Source organism: Callorhinus ursinus, unplaced genomic scaffold, assembly GCF_003265705.2.
Source record: "Callorhinus ursinus isolate GAN/ISIS: 27379988/994484 unplaced genomic scaffold, GSC_fseal_2.0 scaffold19, whole genome shotgun sequence".
NCBI classification, from domain to species: domain Eukaryota; kingdom Metazoa; phylum Chordata; class Mammalia; order Carnivora; family Otariidae; genus Callorhinus; species Callorhinus ursinus.
Window position 1 is genome coordinate 897,724 of NW_027397081.1, and position 15,308 is coordinate 913,031.

The 15,308-nt window shown below is 43.2% G+C and overlaps 1 protein-coding gene across 1 annotated transcript in view; it reads right to left on the reverse strand.

Annotated features, from left to right (window-relative positions):
* Positions 1-3,508: 3,508 nt before the first annotated feature.
* Positions 3,509-15,308, reverse strand: part of MMP20 (matrix metallopeptidase 20) — a 50,105-nt gene continuing 38,305 nt past the window's right edge. The window contains exons 9-10 of the mRNA XM_025893880.1: positions 6,357-6,460; positions 3,509-5,386 (exon numbers count right to left, since the gene is read on the reverse strand). Coding sequence (XP_025749665.1) covers positions 5,286-5,386; positions 6,357-6,460 — 205 coding nt within the window. The 3' untranslated portion in view covers positions 3,509-5,285. The remainder of the gene's footprint in view (positions 5,387-6,356; positions 6,461-15,308) is intronic.

A 15,308-nucleotide genomic window follows, 5' to 3' on the forward strand; every position in this document is an offset into this window, starting at 1 on the left:
AAAAGCTGTTGAATCAGTTAATGTGGAACTGATGCTGGATGCCAACACAGACGAGAAGTCACTACCAAGATGCAGAGTCAGCCTGACCAGCTCCTGAAAGATCCTCCCTCTCAGTCTGTCCAGACCAGACCCTAGAAACATACAGACACAGCAGCAGCCCCCAGAAATCTGCAGAGCCTGATGCTGAATTGCTGAGACGATTCCGAGAGGGAGATCCACGATGAGGCTGATCGATGAGAGTGGCTGAGCCCAGACTTCATCCCTGAGCACCCCGCCCTCAGGTGCCTCAATTCCTTCCCAGTTTCTAAACTCAGCAAGAAGGCCAAACTGAGATGGGGGCCTTCACCCTTCCCACAGCCAGAAACCGATAATCCCACGGAAATGGGAGCTCACAGAGGAAATTAGTGCGACATTTCTGGAGAGCAAGGTGTCCAGAAACAGCTCACATACTGAAAAGCTGTCTGAACACACAGAGAGCATTGATAAGAATTTGATCATGTGTTAAGTCAAAGGACAACTTGTCTGAAATGGACAGTTTCTCCGAAACATATAATTTCTAAAACGGACACTGGGAAACCAGAAGACCGGAATAGCCCTAGATGAATGAAAGAAATTGAGTTTATAATGAAAACCTTCCCAAAGAAAACTCCAGGCCCAGGTGGCTTCACTGTAAATTCTATTAAACATTCAAGGAAAAAAAATACTGACCATCGACAAGCTCTTTCATGTAATGGTGGAGAAGATATACTTCCTAACTCATTGAGACCGGCATACACCAAATATCGAAACCAAACCAATATCAGAAAAGAAAATCTCCAGCTGATACCCCTCATGTACACAGATGCGAGCATTTTAAACAAAACGTTAGCAAAACAAAGCCGGCAATATATAAATATATAAAGAGGATAATAACATCTTGAGTAAGTGGGGTTTATTCTGGGAATCGCACAAGGTCTGTCGAATATTTGGAAAGTCATTTTATTTAATTGATAATAAAAAGGGGCACCTGGGTGGCTCAGTCGTTGAACGTCTGCCTTCGGCTCGGGTCATGATCCCGGGGTCCTGGGATCGAGCCCCACATCGGGCTCCCTGCTCCGCGGGAAGCCTGCTTCTCCCTCTCCCACTCCCCCTGCTGGTGTTCCCTCTCTCGCTGTGTCTCTCTGTCAAATAAATAAAAAATTAAAAAAAAAATAAAGGGATAAATACAAGAAGCCTGTTTCTTTCAGTGAAATCTGAGCCAGCTGAAACTTGTCCACATGTTTCTGTGATAACTTGTAATTGGCAGAGGAAGAGAGGGGGGCTTGAGATTGATGATGTGGTTGCACTTCTGGAAAGGTGCAAGTCCTGTCGGTGAAACCTAACCCCTGGGTGTACTGATGTGAAGAACGACAGAGCTGAGCTCATGTTCCTTTGTAGGAAGGAGAATCCAAGCCTTCTTTTCTCGTTCCTTCCCTCTCGCCTCTTTGAACTGCTTGGGTTCCTATAGCGGGTGTGGTCCATGCGGCTCACTTGGCAATCCCTTAGCATCGACTGTGCTCCCTGCACGAGCTCACGCCCATTTCTGGGCTTAGCGCATGACCGTGAGGGTAGCAACACCTCCCGGGGTTGTTGTGAGTCTCAAAGCACACTGGTGTGCAATGAGGCTTGAAAACCTGTAGTGCTGACTACAGTTCTGGGACACTAGCCAAGTGGTGTGGGGTTCGAAGCAGGGTTAGGAACCCGTGTGCTGGGAGGGGAGACTGAGGCAGAGGCTTGGCTGCATACCCTAGGTTGGGCAGGAAAGGGTTTCCCATCTGGCATTTGTCCCAGCCCCTGGCACGCTGGTCCACTGGGGAGCAGGACAGACCCTCCGAAACAAGCTCCACTGGCCGCCCGGACTGGGCTCCAGGCAGGAACTTTGGATGGAACATTGATTTGGGGACCGGAAACCTCATGGCCTGTGGTAGAGACACAGGGACTCTGGTTTGCAGGCAAAGACGGAAGAATCTGGTACACACCTTGCCAGTCACCTTCTCTGTAAGGTCTGCTGACGTTACAGAGGTGTTTTCACTCTAGGAACAAACGGATTTTTGAAAAGTCTTGAAAGTTCTTTTACTGTATTCAGTTAAGATTCCTAGATGACCAACAACTTTCTTTTAGGAGAGCAATCCTTAAGATTTTGTGTTTTCTTTTGTGATTTGTGCTTTGATTTTTGTACCAAGAAACATAAAAACCGAGAAAAAAAGAAAACCCAAGCCTCTTGTTGAGCATTAAACCATGTTCTCTTTTTCTATAAGATTTTAATTTATTTGACAGAGAGAGAGATTGAGCACAGGCAGGGGGAGTGGCAGAGGGAGAAGCAGACTCCCCGCTGAGCAGGGAGCCCGATGTGGGGCTTTATCCCAGGACCCTGAGATCATGACCTGAGCCAAAGGCAGACACTTAACCACTTCACCGACTGAGCCCCTCAGGCACCCCTGAACCATGTTCTTGAAGCGGGGACAGAGAACGGGTCAGTAGACTGAGCACTGCATGTGATGGAAAGCCACCGGAGATTGCTTTCACCTGCCTTCTCACTCTTGTAGAATCCATTTTTGCCCCGAGTTCCATGCTAGTGTGTGGGGTGGGGGCTCCTGGGGTCCTGGACAGCAGCAGAAAGGCGGTGACTCTCAGGGTCTCTCTCCAGCCCCACCTCCTCCTGGAACTCATGGGTCCCCATCTGTCCACCTGGTCCGGCCTCCCCCCCGGCCCGTCGAATGGGCAACTCACGCCCAGCTGATTCCAGATTGCACACCGCTCTCCCACTCGCTAAGCCCCGAAACCGTAGAGTCGTTCTTTACCCTGCGCTTTTTCTTAATTGCAAAATACACTTTAGGAGCAGGTCCTGTTGGTTTTACCTAGGAAATTCTCCTCCGTCTGACCATTGCTAGGGTCTGTGCTAGGGTCAGGTCACTGGTCATCAATCTTCGTGGTGCCATAGAACTCGTGTGTCTTCATCTATCTCGAGGGATATATACAAATTCCCTGAAATATCTCAAAACAAAATTATTTCGACTTGCTTCAAAACAGCAATCATAGAGCCCCTCAAGGGCACCAGGGACTATCTAAGGGCTTTGTATATTTCAGCTTATATATTTAAGCCTCTAAATATCTCTAGGACGTAAGGACTATTCCATTCTAATTTTACAAAGGAAGAGACTGAGACAGAGATTAAGGAACTGACCAACACCACACAGCTAAAAATAACAGATCTGGGTTTGAAGCCAGTCAGACCTCAGAGCACATGCTATTTTGCTTTCAGTAATGTTCGTTTATTTAGTGAGGTGTCTACACTATGCATGCCCCCGGGCAAGCCCTGGGCACCAGGAGGACTTCTGGCTGGTGGAGCTTAGCCCCAGATGTCTTCGGGCTAATGCTTCACTGCCGTGTGGTCCCTGCCGCAGTTGGCCAGGGCCTGCCGTGCAGAGATCATCACATAACCTGGAGCTCCTTGCTTATTATTATTATTAAGACAACAGGTTTATTGAGATGCAGTTCACAAACCATCCAGTTTATCCACTTAAAATGTACAATTCGATGGCTTTTCGTATATTCACAGAGTTGTGCAAACATCACCATCATCACTTCCAGAACATTTTCATCACCCCACGAAGAAACCCCCGGGCCCCTTAGCAGTCACTGTCCATCGCCCCTCCCCCAACTCCTGGCAAGCACCCATCAGCTTTCCGTCTCTGTGATTTTCTTATTCTGAACATTTCATAGAAACAGAAGCCTAGAGTCGGTGGCCTTTTGCATCTGGTTTCTTAGCGTCCTGTTTTCAAGCGTCATCCATGTCTGTGCGCGCGTCTTCCGGTCTCACAGGTGTGCGTCCAGGAGTGGAAATGCTCACGTATTGCTTACTCTGTGTTTAGCCTTTTGGAGCCGCCAGGCTGCTTTTACTCCCTGCTCATTGCCATCATGCACGTCTCCTCCACTGGCTGTTTTTGCAAAAGCGACTTTGCTTCCTCAATCAAGGCAGTTGACATTGGAAAGCAAGCGTGCTAGAGTTTGTCTTCAACCGTCAAAGATTCAACATCTGCTTGTATAAATAGCCACTTTCAGTAACAGAAACCAAGTGGGAGGCTGGGAGTCACGGCCAGGGACGGCCCCACCCCTTCTTCATCCTGTGACACCAGTTTAATCAGTGATGTGTGGAGCGCTGTGGATATTCCAGGCGGCCCATGAAGTACGCTAAATGTATTTATCATCTAATTTTAGACTCCCTTAATCTTTAGAATCCTTACATTCTAGAGGGTAAGGTTAAAAAAAGTCATAACAATGACAAACAGCTGTGTTTTCCCTGTACTGATGAGTAGGTAAGAAAGAGAAAAGGCTTAGCTTGAAGTAAGAAAAACTAAACAGAGAGACTCCCCTAAATGGAAAACCAGTCCGGAGAGACTCCCTCGGAAGGGTTAAAGACGGTTCTCGGTGGGTGTTTTATTGTCAGGAAGCAGGAAATGCAGTGAGTTACTGTTACTTCTCCTGGGTCTGCGTGCTCACGATCCTATCTCGGGTTTTGGGTTTCTGCTAGGTACAGTTTGTTGCCAAATCAAGTGTGACTGAAGCCAGTAAATATTAAGAGAAATGAGGACCTGTTCTTAGACAACATTTTTATTGGCTTTTGTTAAAAGTTTTCCTCTTGCCAAGTGTCCATCTCTTGCCTAGCGTGAAAATTCACTTGAATAGGTTTGCCCGCTACGACCTACTTCAAAGACCAGTGAGTACACGGAGCGAACCAACACACAACGAGAAGCAAGATTTACATGGTATTTTGTTTGTGATGTGTCCAAGGTAAAGATGGACAGATCTGTATTCATCACAATGAATGCAGAGGCCACAAAAGCTTAATAAAGAGTGATTACAGTTCGCACGGCAATGATGTTGCCTATTAGAAAGAGTTATAATACGTGTCAGGGAATCCACAAATAGGTGTCTTCTTGGTAATAAAAGCCGAATTTATCAGTTTGCCTCCATATATCAGGTAAGAAAAATAAAAGGCAGTGGGTGTCTCATGGAAGAAAGCATTGTGTCAGTTCTGATTTTATGTGAAGTTGACCATACAGAAATTGCCCATTTAGATTAGAATTATGAATCTGCAATCATGACAACATTTAGAAGTGTAATTATTTTCGATGAACTCTAAGCTGCCCGTAGGACTGAAGGCCGGGGGAAGAATCCCTATCCCACACCCTGCTTCAGTCCCTGCGGTCCAGGGACCAGCTGCTGGCGGTCATGAGCACTCCCCAGAAAACACTAGACCTTTCTGTTTAGCAACCAATCCAGGAGCTAGATTTCAGCACACTGACTACATCCTCCTTCTCTGTATCATACTTGTATGCTTTTGGTCCTGAAAAGAAGTAAATGTAGCCTAAAAGAGACAAAGGTGAAAATGTAGTTACTGAAAATGACTTGCAGATCCATAAAGGGAGGGTTTGTAGGTGGCTCCAGAGGGGTGTTGGGGACATGCCAGGTGGTAGCTGCTGGTCTGTGCCCGGCTCTCATGGAGTCCGAGGGCCCAGCACCTCCCTCTTCTCCGTCCCTGCTCCTTACCTTTCTCCCAGTGGTGCTTACCCAGCAGGTGGGGCTCAGCTGTGTTGGAGCCACTGCTCCCCTCCAGGGAATTCCCCCCTCTTCTGTCCCTGCCCAAACCTCTAACTCGTCCCTAAAGCTCAGCTGAAGTCCCACCGTGCAAACTCCCACTGTGGATGCCGGTTCTCCTCTTTCTCAGTTCACTTCTTGCAGTCACTGTGAGGTCTGCGCTCCACTCAGCACCAAGTCATAGACTGCCTTGGTTCTGGTACTGTAATCTCTGCTGGACGGAGGGGCATTTCCCAGAGCTATTAGCCATCCCACAGGAGCAGGGAAAGTGTCTGGAACTCTCTTTGCATTTCTGAACAGGGGCCAGCTCTGTGCTCTAGACGCAGGAAGAAGGTGTTGGCTGGTCCACAAGATTCAGTCACATTTACTCAACCCTGTTCAGTTCAGCTTTCCCCACTCTGTGTTAAATTTCAGGAGTTGGGTGAGGGGGTGGGGAAAGGCTCTGGGAAGGTTGACAGTATGTGCATTTTCAAGAAGAAAGAGGCAGTTTTGACTGGGTGGGCTTTAAGATGTAACCAACTTACGGACTGAAGCTATACTTCTAAAACTGGCTATTGGCACAGAAAGAGTCTCGATGGTAGACATTTTGTACTCTTTCTAATAGCTGATCTGGTTACCTAAATTTGTAAGGGACTCGGAACCAAGGACTCCCATCTGGAAACCTGTTTTGTCATAGGTTAAAGCAGAGCTCAGATTTCTTGTTACAGTTTTTCCACAAAGATTTTGGTGGAGATGCTCACCATTTAGTTCCACGGCGGCATCTATTTGGCCATTAACTCCTGAGAATTCCTCTTCTGTGTTCTTTGGGTAGTCTTTTTCCATTTTCCTTTTTCTTTCATCATAGCTGGAAGAAGTATTATTCCATAAATAATGTTAATAAGAGGTTTTTATTGATTGTAGGTGACACGGTGCTAGTGAGACATCACTAGGCAGGGCTGACTTGTGTCTTACTTTAGATGTGTGTCTGTGTGTCTCTCTGTGCCTCGCTTTGCCACACACACACGCATGCATACACACGTGTGCACACACACACACTGCATCACTTCTCTCCCAAGTTCCTTAGCTTCTAGGACTGCTCATTTGCTCTAAATAGTCTGTAAATAGATATATTCTTAGAATAAGTCTTAGAATTATTTATATATTATAGCAACATGTTCCTATAATTAAAAAAAGATATGTTGCCTTTCAAAAGGAACTCTACATGTATTTTTCTGCTTTATTTTCTGTTGCAATGATCCCCCACCCCACTCCATGTAAGTATTTCTGGGCTTGGATTCTTATCCAAGAATCAGCTGAAAGCCCTTCATGGGCTTTTATTCATGGGCTCCTTTGCTATGTATCTGTAGAGGAGGGACTGGACAAACAACGCACAGTGAATGAATAAACACATATGCAAACAGTCAGTAGGTAAAAATAAGTAGCAAGAAAATCTCAGATAACTGAGCCTCTGCCTTTTCAATCAGGTGAATGGAATTAAATTGCTTTTGTTTCCTGGGAACATTATACACCTGACCAAATAGTAGATTCAGTTTCTCTTTCTGGATCAGCAGGTACCATGCAACGGCAACTCAGAAGAATGTTTAATGTACATCTTTGTCACCCACGCTGCCCCTTGTACAAAAGACTGTGACTTGTGTGAATCAGCATGATGGGTATGGGCTCAGGATGTAGGCAGTTATGCAGTCTCAAGAGTGAGAAAGTTCCTTCTTCATCGGCACAGAGCCCCCGGCCGGGGCATTCCCAGGGTGCACACCCCACTCCTTTCCCACCAAGAGGCCAGACAGTTTCTGCTGGTGCCTGGAGCCCCGAGCCGTTTCCTGCAGCTGCAGACGCCCACCTCCTCGCCCACGGCCGGGGACAGATCCCTCTTGACCGTGAGCAGGACTGCACGTTGGCAAAGAAGTATTCAGGCCAGTGTGACTAGCGGGTTGAGCTGCTTGGGGGAGTGTGGAGGCTGACTGTTCCAGATGCCCTTTTCGGGAGGGTCATTAGAACCTTCCAGTGGGCAAAGGGGAAAACCGAGCTCTGCGAGTCACTATGGCAGAGATAGAGATGGAAAACATTCCCTGTGTCCCACTCATCAGAAACGCCGACACCGCATCCGCGACGGGCACCTGTGTCATCCGAGAGACTGCAACGTCTCAGGAGTGGAGTCAGGGAAAAACGGAAGGAAAACAAAGGAACAGCCAGGGCACAGTGCCCCACCCCACCATGGCCTGCATCTCTTAGGTTCGCCTCCTTCCACTGTCTGAAATCTGGAGTCCCTTATTAAAAATTGTTCACATATTAACCTTCGTTGGCTAGGCTGCTTTCTTCTCTCGCTTCCCTGAGACAGTTGTGCGGAGGAAACGGAAGCTTTGGCGGGAGAGAGTGAGGAGGATAATTCTAAAGCTTCAGTATTTGGGGAGGGGGATGCAGGGGAGAGGGCAGAGTGAGGATGGGTCTGCAGGTGTGGGGGACTGCGTCGAGGGAGGGGCTGGAGCAGGAGACCCCGTGCTCAGGGAGAGCGGTGGCCCGGCTTTCAGGTGTCCATTCACCTCTGTCTGCTCTGAACAGAGGACTTGAAGCTGAGCTTTTAAACTAGGGCTGTGCCTAACCCTTGTGCACGGTAAGCAAACATTTGGGAGGGATGTTGAGAACGTCATCACCATTTATATTGTTTTATGGCAAAATGTGTTCTTAGTTCCCAGCAAGTGACTGATTAAAGACTCCCTGTAGGGCAACTGTTCCAAGTGGGGGTCTGCTGTATTCTATTTAAATTGGATGGGGAGGACTGGAAAGGATCAAAGGACAGAGCAAATAGCTTTTTTCTTGAGAAGAGAGAAACAGTTTAAATACAGAAGTATGTTTTAAAGAGAGAATAGTGGTTATTAATCCAATAGAAAGGTATGGAAGAAAGATCTTTCTCTTTTATCTGTCTGCTTAGGTTAGGTGGTGGTGACACCTAAAATCTTATATATACCTGTTCAGAGGATAATGGAGGTAATAATATTATATGTAAAAAATGTTCCAGTCTGTCAAGTGGCTCAGTCTGTCAAGCCCCCGACTTTAGATCTTGGCTCAGGTCATGATGTCAGGGTCTTGAGATCAAGCCCTGCGTGGGGCTCCACGCTCAGCATGGCATCTGCTGGAGATTCTCTCCCTCTGCTCCTCCCCCCACTCATGCTCTTTCTCTAAAATAAAATAAATAAGATCTTAAACAAATTTTTTTTCAGGAGAAATTTTAGAGAAACAACATCTAGCTGGGAATTTTAATTCTCAATCACATTTATAAACACCCAGGCAAAATGCTTGGGGAAACTGTGAAATCACTGTTTCTTTTCTCTGCTCCTTCTACCACTTATGTAGTTAACAGACCCCTGCCCTACGGGCTAGCCTCCTCTCTGCCCTTTGCTTATCCTATAACTGCTTTCTAAAGAGTATGACTCTTAACACAATCTATTTCAAAGTATCAGTCTGAAACACAAATCGCCATTTCGGGATTAGCTGATAACATATAAATATTTCATTAGGACTTTGTTGGTTGACGTTGTATAGATGGGACCTACAAAGCTACCATAGAGTTACGTACTTTTCATGGTACCAAGTAAGGACATTACCATCAGGCCATCAAAAAAAAAAAATTACCACCTATTTTCATTATCATTTCACAAAGAAAAGAAACTTTAACACCAACAAGGCAGAAAGGACATAATCTCAGCATAAAAGATGGTTCTTGCCAATAATGTGTCTTACACATTACCCAGAATACACCCCCTACGTTTATAATATTGTTCTGTTCTTATTTTGCTGTGGATTGGTGGAAACTTTGTGATAATCTAGCCCTTGGTTTGTGGACAGATATTTGAGGATTTCTGTTATAGAGCAAAGAGCATACAATCGGATGGCTCTGGGTTTGAGCTGACTCTGTTATCTCTGGGCTCTGTGATAGGGGAAAGTGCTCTGAGCTCCGGTTTCCTAATCTGGAAAACAGTGGTCATAGAGGATGAGAGACAATTTGCACACATGCATGCACACACGCATGCACATGCCTGGTACATAGACACACCCAGGGCTCCAAGAACCATTAACTGACTGGCCAGGATGAGCGTGAGTAAACTTCGTGATTTGGTCTGAGCTCCTAAGTCATCAAGGAGCTTAATCTTTACCTAGTCTTCCAACACACCTCCTCCTCCAGATAACATTCCGCCGTGGAGTCAAGGTTGAGAAGAGGTGGAGAAAGAAGGGCCGGGCAACGTGGGGGTAGTCCAGAGAACGCAGGCAAGAAGGGCCTAGGATTGAGAAGGTCTACTGTTCTGTTGCAGATTTTTTGGAGGATAATAGAAAAGGAAGTTAAAAGACAGGGTGAGAATCACCAGTGTGGGTATGTGATTGACGGTAGATACATGGTGAAAAGAACAAAGAAGACTGTGTGTGGTTGATGGCGAGGGCCTCCGGGTCTGGACTGAGATGGTGTGAAACGCAGCCTCAGGGGGACCGCTCGTTAGCTGGGTGACCTGGAGCTAATGACTCAGCTCTCGGAGATGCCATGTTTCTAACTGTTTCATGGAGATAAGGATGCCTACTTCTCAAGATCGTTGAGAAGGCAGATGGGAGAATGAGAGAATATGAGGAAATAGGAGGATTCCTAACACATAATAAACCATCAATAAATACTAGCTGGACTAGAATATTAAGGAAAGAACAGCCTTTTTATTGTGCATCTACTCTATACTAGGGACCTGCGGAAATCATTGCATGCATTTTCTCATGACTGAGGTCTTGTTTGTGAAACCTAAATACCAAGTAAAAATGATCGACCTGTAACTATGTTTCTTTTCTGTACGGGCTTCTGTTTCATCACTGACTATTGATTAATAGGCATAGATATTACAGAAATCATTCCTGGCCGTTAATCTTTACTGGCAATGTCATAGAGCCATAGATGTGAGGTGCTTTTTTCAGATATATTATCTTACTCTCCACCTTGGTCATCTAAGGGCTTGGGGACTATTTTGGTAAAGTGCTTGCATGTTGTTTAATCTTATGCTCTGAATTTAGATTTGTTAGGAATTTCTGGTGTGTCAATTACGATGGTTTCTGTCATACGACCGTGGCAAAATCGACCCCATCCTGCCTCCTTTGAAGTACCAAATGGGGAGTTGTGTCTGCAAAAGGTGGCTTAAGGAAAATGTGAGAAAGGAAGGCAAAAAGGGGAATTTATTGATCTAAAATATATGTTTTCAAGAAATTTCTTCAAGGAGACCTTTCTAGTGAAATGGAAACCCAGAATCCCCTTTGAAATTCATAATCCACTTTTAGTTGGGAATGACAAGGCTTTCAGGGAGGACGGGACCTTTGTGATTTCCTTGGAGAAGGAGAGTGGTCAGGGATGGGAAACCTAACCCCCGGGTGTACTGATGCCCCATTCCCTCCAAAATGTGGGCTAGGAACCCTGCCTACGAGGATTTTGAAACAAGCCTATGTAACAATGTTGAAAAATATCGATGGCCGGATTGTTTGATGAAATGCACATTTGTATTAACAGCCTGAATTCTCTGAGCTTGAGACCTGAATAGAGAACTCTCTTCTGGACATTTCCATTCTTGGGTTTCACCAGCGTGTCACGTTCCACATGTACAAAATGGAACTCCTGAATATTCATTTCTGCTTTACTTCTTCATTTTCTTCTTTCCCCATTGAATGGCCTTAGCATCTTTGTCAGAAATCAGCTGATCATAGATACATGGGTTTATTTCTGGACTGTCAATTTTATTCATCTATATGTCTATCCTCACGTTCACACTGTCTTGATTACTCTTGGTTTGTAGTAAGTTTTGAAATTGGGAATTCTGAGTCCTCCAGATTGGTCTTCTTTTTCAAGATATTTTGGTTATTCTGGGTCCTGTGAGTTTCCATATGAAGTTAAGATCAGCTTATCAATTTCTACAAAGAAACCAGTGGTATTCTGATAGGGATTGTGTTGAGTCCTGTAGATCAATTTGGGGAGTGTTGTCATTTAAAAAATATTAAGGCTTGGGGCGTGGGTGGCTTAGTCAGTTAAGCGTCTGCCTTTGGCTCAGGTCATGATCTTGGGGTCCTGGGATCGAGTCCCGCATCGGGCTCCCTGCTCAGTGGGGAGTCTGCTTCTCCCTCTCCCTCTGCTCCTCCTCCCTATTCATGCTCTCTCTTTCTCTCAAATAAATAAATAAAATCTTAAAAAAAATTAAGGCTTCTGATCCACAGACATGAGATCTCTTTCCATTTAGATTAATTGTTTAATTTCTTTCAACAGTGTTTTGTTGTTTTCAGGCTGTAGTTTTCTACTTCTGTTAAATTTATTTCTAAATATTATTTTTCTTTTTGATACTATCATAAGTGGAATTGTTTTCTTCATTTTTGGATTATTCATTGAAGTGTACGGAACTAAAATTGATTTTTGCATACTGAACTCATACCCTGCATATTTGCTGAACTTAGTTCTAACAGGTTTTTTGGAGGATTCCTTAGGCTTTTCTATATAAGAGATCACATGACATAGAAATAGTTTTACTTCCTTTCCAGTCTGAATGCCTTTTATCTTATTCCTTCTTGCTTAATTGCCCCGGCTGGAACCTCTAGTACAATGTTGAATAGAAGTGGTGAGTGTGAAAATGTTTGTCTTGTTCCTGATTTTAGGGGAAGACATCCAGGCTTTCACCACTGAGTATGAGATCAGCTGTGGGTTTTCATGGATACCTTTCATCAGGTTGAGAAATTGTCCTTCTGTTTCTAGTTTGTTGAGTAGTTTTTATTTTGCAACAGGTTTGGATTTTGTCAAATGCTTTTTCTGTGTTTATTGAGATTATCATATGGATTTTGTTTTTTATTCTATTGATATGGTGTATTACATTATTTGATTTTCAGAAGTTAAACCAACCTTGTATGCCTGGGAAAAATCCCACTTGGTCATGGTGTGTAATTCTTTTTATATGCTGCTGGATTTGGTTTGCTATTTTTTGGAGGATTTTTGCATCCATATGCACAAAAGATACTGCTCTGAAGTTTTATTTCCTTGTGATACCTTGGTCTGTTTTTGGTATTAGGGTAATGCTGCCCTGGTACAATGAGTTGGGGAATGACCCCTCCTCTTCTATTTTTTAGAGGAGTATGTGAAAAATTGGCACTAATGAATTTCACTACTGAAACCTGTGGACCTGGGCTTTTCTTCATGGATAATTTTTTTGATTATGAATTAAATCTCTTAACTTGTTGTAGGTTAATTCAGGCTATTTCTTCTTGACTCAGCTTCATCACTTTGTATCTTTCCAGTAATTTGTCATTTCAGCTCAGTTATCAAATTTACTGGCATACAGTTATTCATAGGAATCCTTTATCGTCCATTTAATTTTTGTAAGATTGGTAGTCATGTTCCCTTTTTCATTTCTGATTTTAGTAATTTGAGTCTTCTCTTTTTAACTAGGTCAGTCCCATGAGAAATCTGTCAATTTTGTTGATCTTTTCAAAGAACCAAACTTAGTTTTGTTATTTCCTCAAATTGCTTATAATATTTTCTATGTCATTTATTTCCACCACAATCTTTATTATTTCCTTCTTTCCACTTGCTTTAGGTTTCATTTGCTTTTTTTACCTAGTGTCTTAGGTGGAAGGTTAGGTTATTGACTTAAGATCCTTTTTTTAATGGGCATTTAGAGACATAAATTTCCCTTGGGTCCTGCTTTCACTGCATCCATATGTTCTCAAATACTAGGTTTTTGTTTTCATTCATCTTTAAGTATTTTCTAATTTCTCTTGTAATCTCCTCTTTGACACATTGATTGTTTTAGAGTATGTTCATTTCCTCATATTTGTAGTTTTTCCAGTTTTCCGTCCCATATTGATTCGTAGCTTTGTTTCACTGTGATCAGAAAAGATATTTTATATGATTTCAGTTGTTTAAAATTTTTGGAGACGTGTGTGGTGGCCTAACACGTCACCTCTTCTAGGCAATGCTCCATAAGCATTTGAGAAAAATGTGTATTCTGCTTTTGTGCAAAGTGTTCTATAGACACCTGCTAGGTCCTGTTGGTTTATAGTGATCTTCATGGCTTCTGTTCCTTATAGGTCTTGCTGTCTAGTTGCTCTATTCATTATTGAAAGTCTGTTTTGCCTGATATTAGCATAGCCACTCTGACTTTCTTATGGTTGCTGTTTGCATGATAGATATTTTTTCCATCTTTTTACTTTCAACCTCTCTGTATCTTTGAATATAAAATGTGTCTCCTATCAATAGCCTATAGTTGGTCTTTTTTTTTTTATCCAGTCTAATAATCTCTGTCATTTGATTATATTGTTTAATCCATTCACATTTAATATTATTGATATAATTGGATCTATATCTGCCACTTTACTTTTTGTTTTCTACATGTCTTATGTCTTTTTGGTTCCTTTTTTCCTCCTTAATGCTTTCTTTTGCATTAGTGAAAATTTTCCAATGTACCATTTTAATTTCTTTCACGATTTTGTCACTACATTTTAAAAAGTTATTTCCTTAGTGGTTGGTAGAGAGCATATCACATATACCTTAACTTACCATAAACTGTTTCAGATTTATACTAGCTTAATTCCAGGGAGATTCAGAACTCCTGTAAGTCTATACTTTGTCCCTCCCTTTGACGGTCTTGTTTTTATATATCTTATGTCTGTCTATGTTACAAACCCCCAACATACATTGCTCTAATTACGATTTTATACAATTTAATGTCTTCTTAAGAAGCTGATAGAAAGGAGAGAAAATATATATATTTATAGTCTTTGATATATTAACTTTTTTAGTTATCATTTCTGCTTTCTTTTGTTGCTCCAGGGAATTTGAGTTAGCATTTGATATCATTTCCCTATCTTAATACAGTTTTCCTCACACCCAGTGCTTTTGTGCTGTTATTGACAAATATATTATGTTTTGGTATGTTATAGGCCCAACAGTACAATTTTATATATATGAATATATATATATGTGTGTGCAGTTTTAAACAGTTAGTTTTAAAATCAGTTAAGAGAAGGAAAGGGAGGAAATATACCTTTGGACTATCTTTCATGATTACATAATTACATTTACTACTGCTCTTTGGGTTTTTTTAATGTGGATTCAAATTACCATCAGGGTCACTTCCCTTCATCCTGAAGAACTTTCTCTAGTATTGCTTGTAAGGCAAGTATGTAGCAACAGATTCTCTCTGTTATTGTCTATCTGGGAATGTCTTCTTTGGTCTCCATTTTTGAGATAGTTTAGCTGAATGTAGGGTTCTTGGTTGAGAGTTTTTTCTTTGAGCACTTTGCAGATGTCGCCCATGACTTTCTGGCCTCCCTGGTTTAGCTGACTTCCCATCTTGTCCCCCTCTGCTCCTGTCACGCTGCTGCCAGAGGGGTATTTTTACAACACAAACCTTCCTGGGTTACTCGCTTATTTAGGACAGTTAAAGATATTCCTCTTTTTCTATAAATTCACACTGGTCTCCCTGGAAAGGCGTAGGCCCTCCATCATCGACACCCTCTTTCTCCTTGGGCCACGTCTCTCATTCTAGCCCATGCTGCTATCATGCTGAACCGCTTGAGGTTTTCCCCACATACATGGGTGATTTCATGCCCCAGTGCCTTTGCTTCAACTGCCGTCTCTGCCTGGAAGCCACACTGCCCTCCTACCTCCGGCCTGGGAAACTCCTACTCCCCTCTCA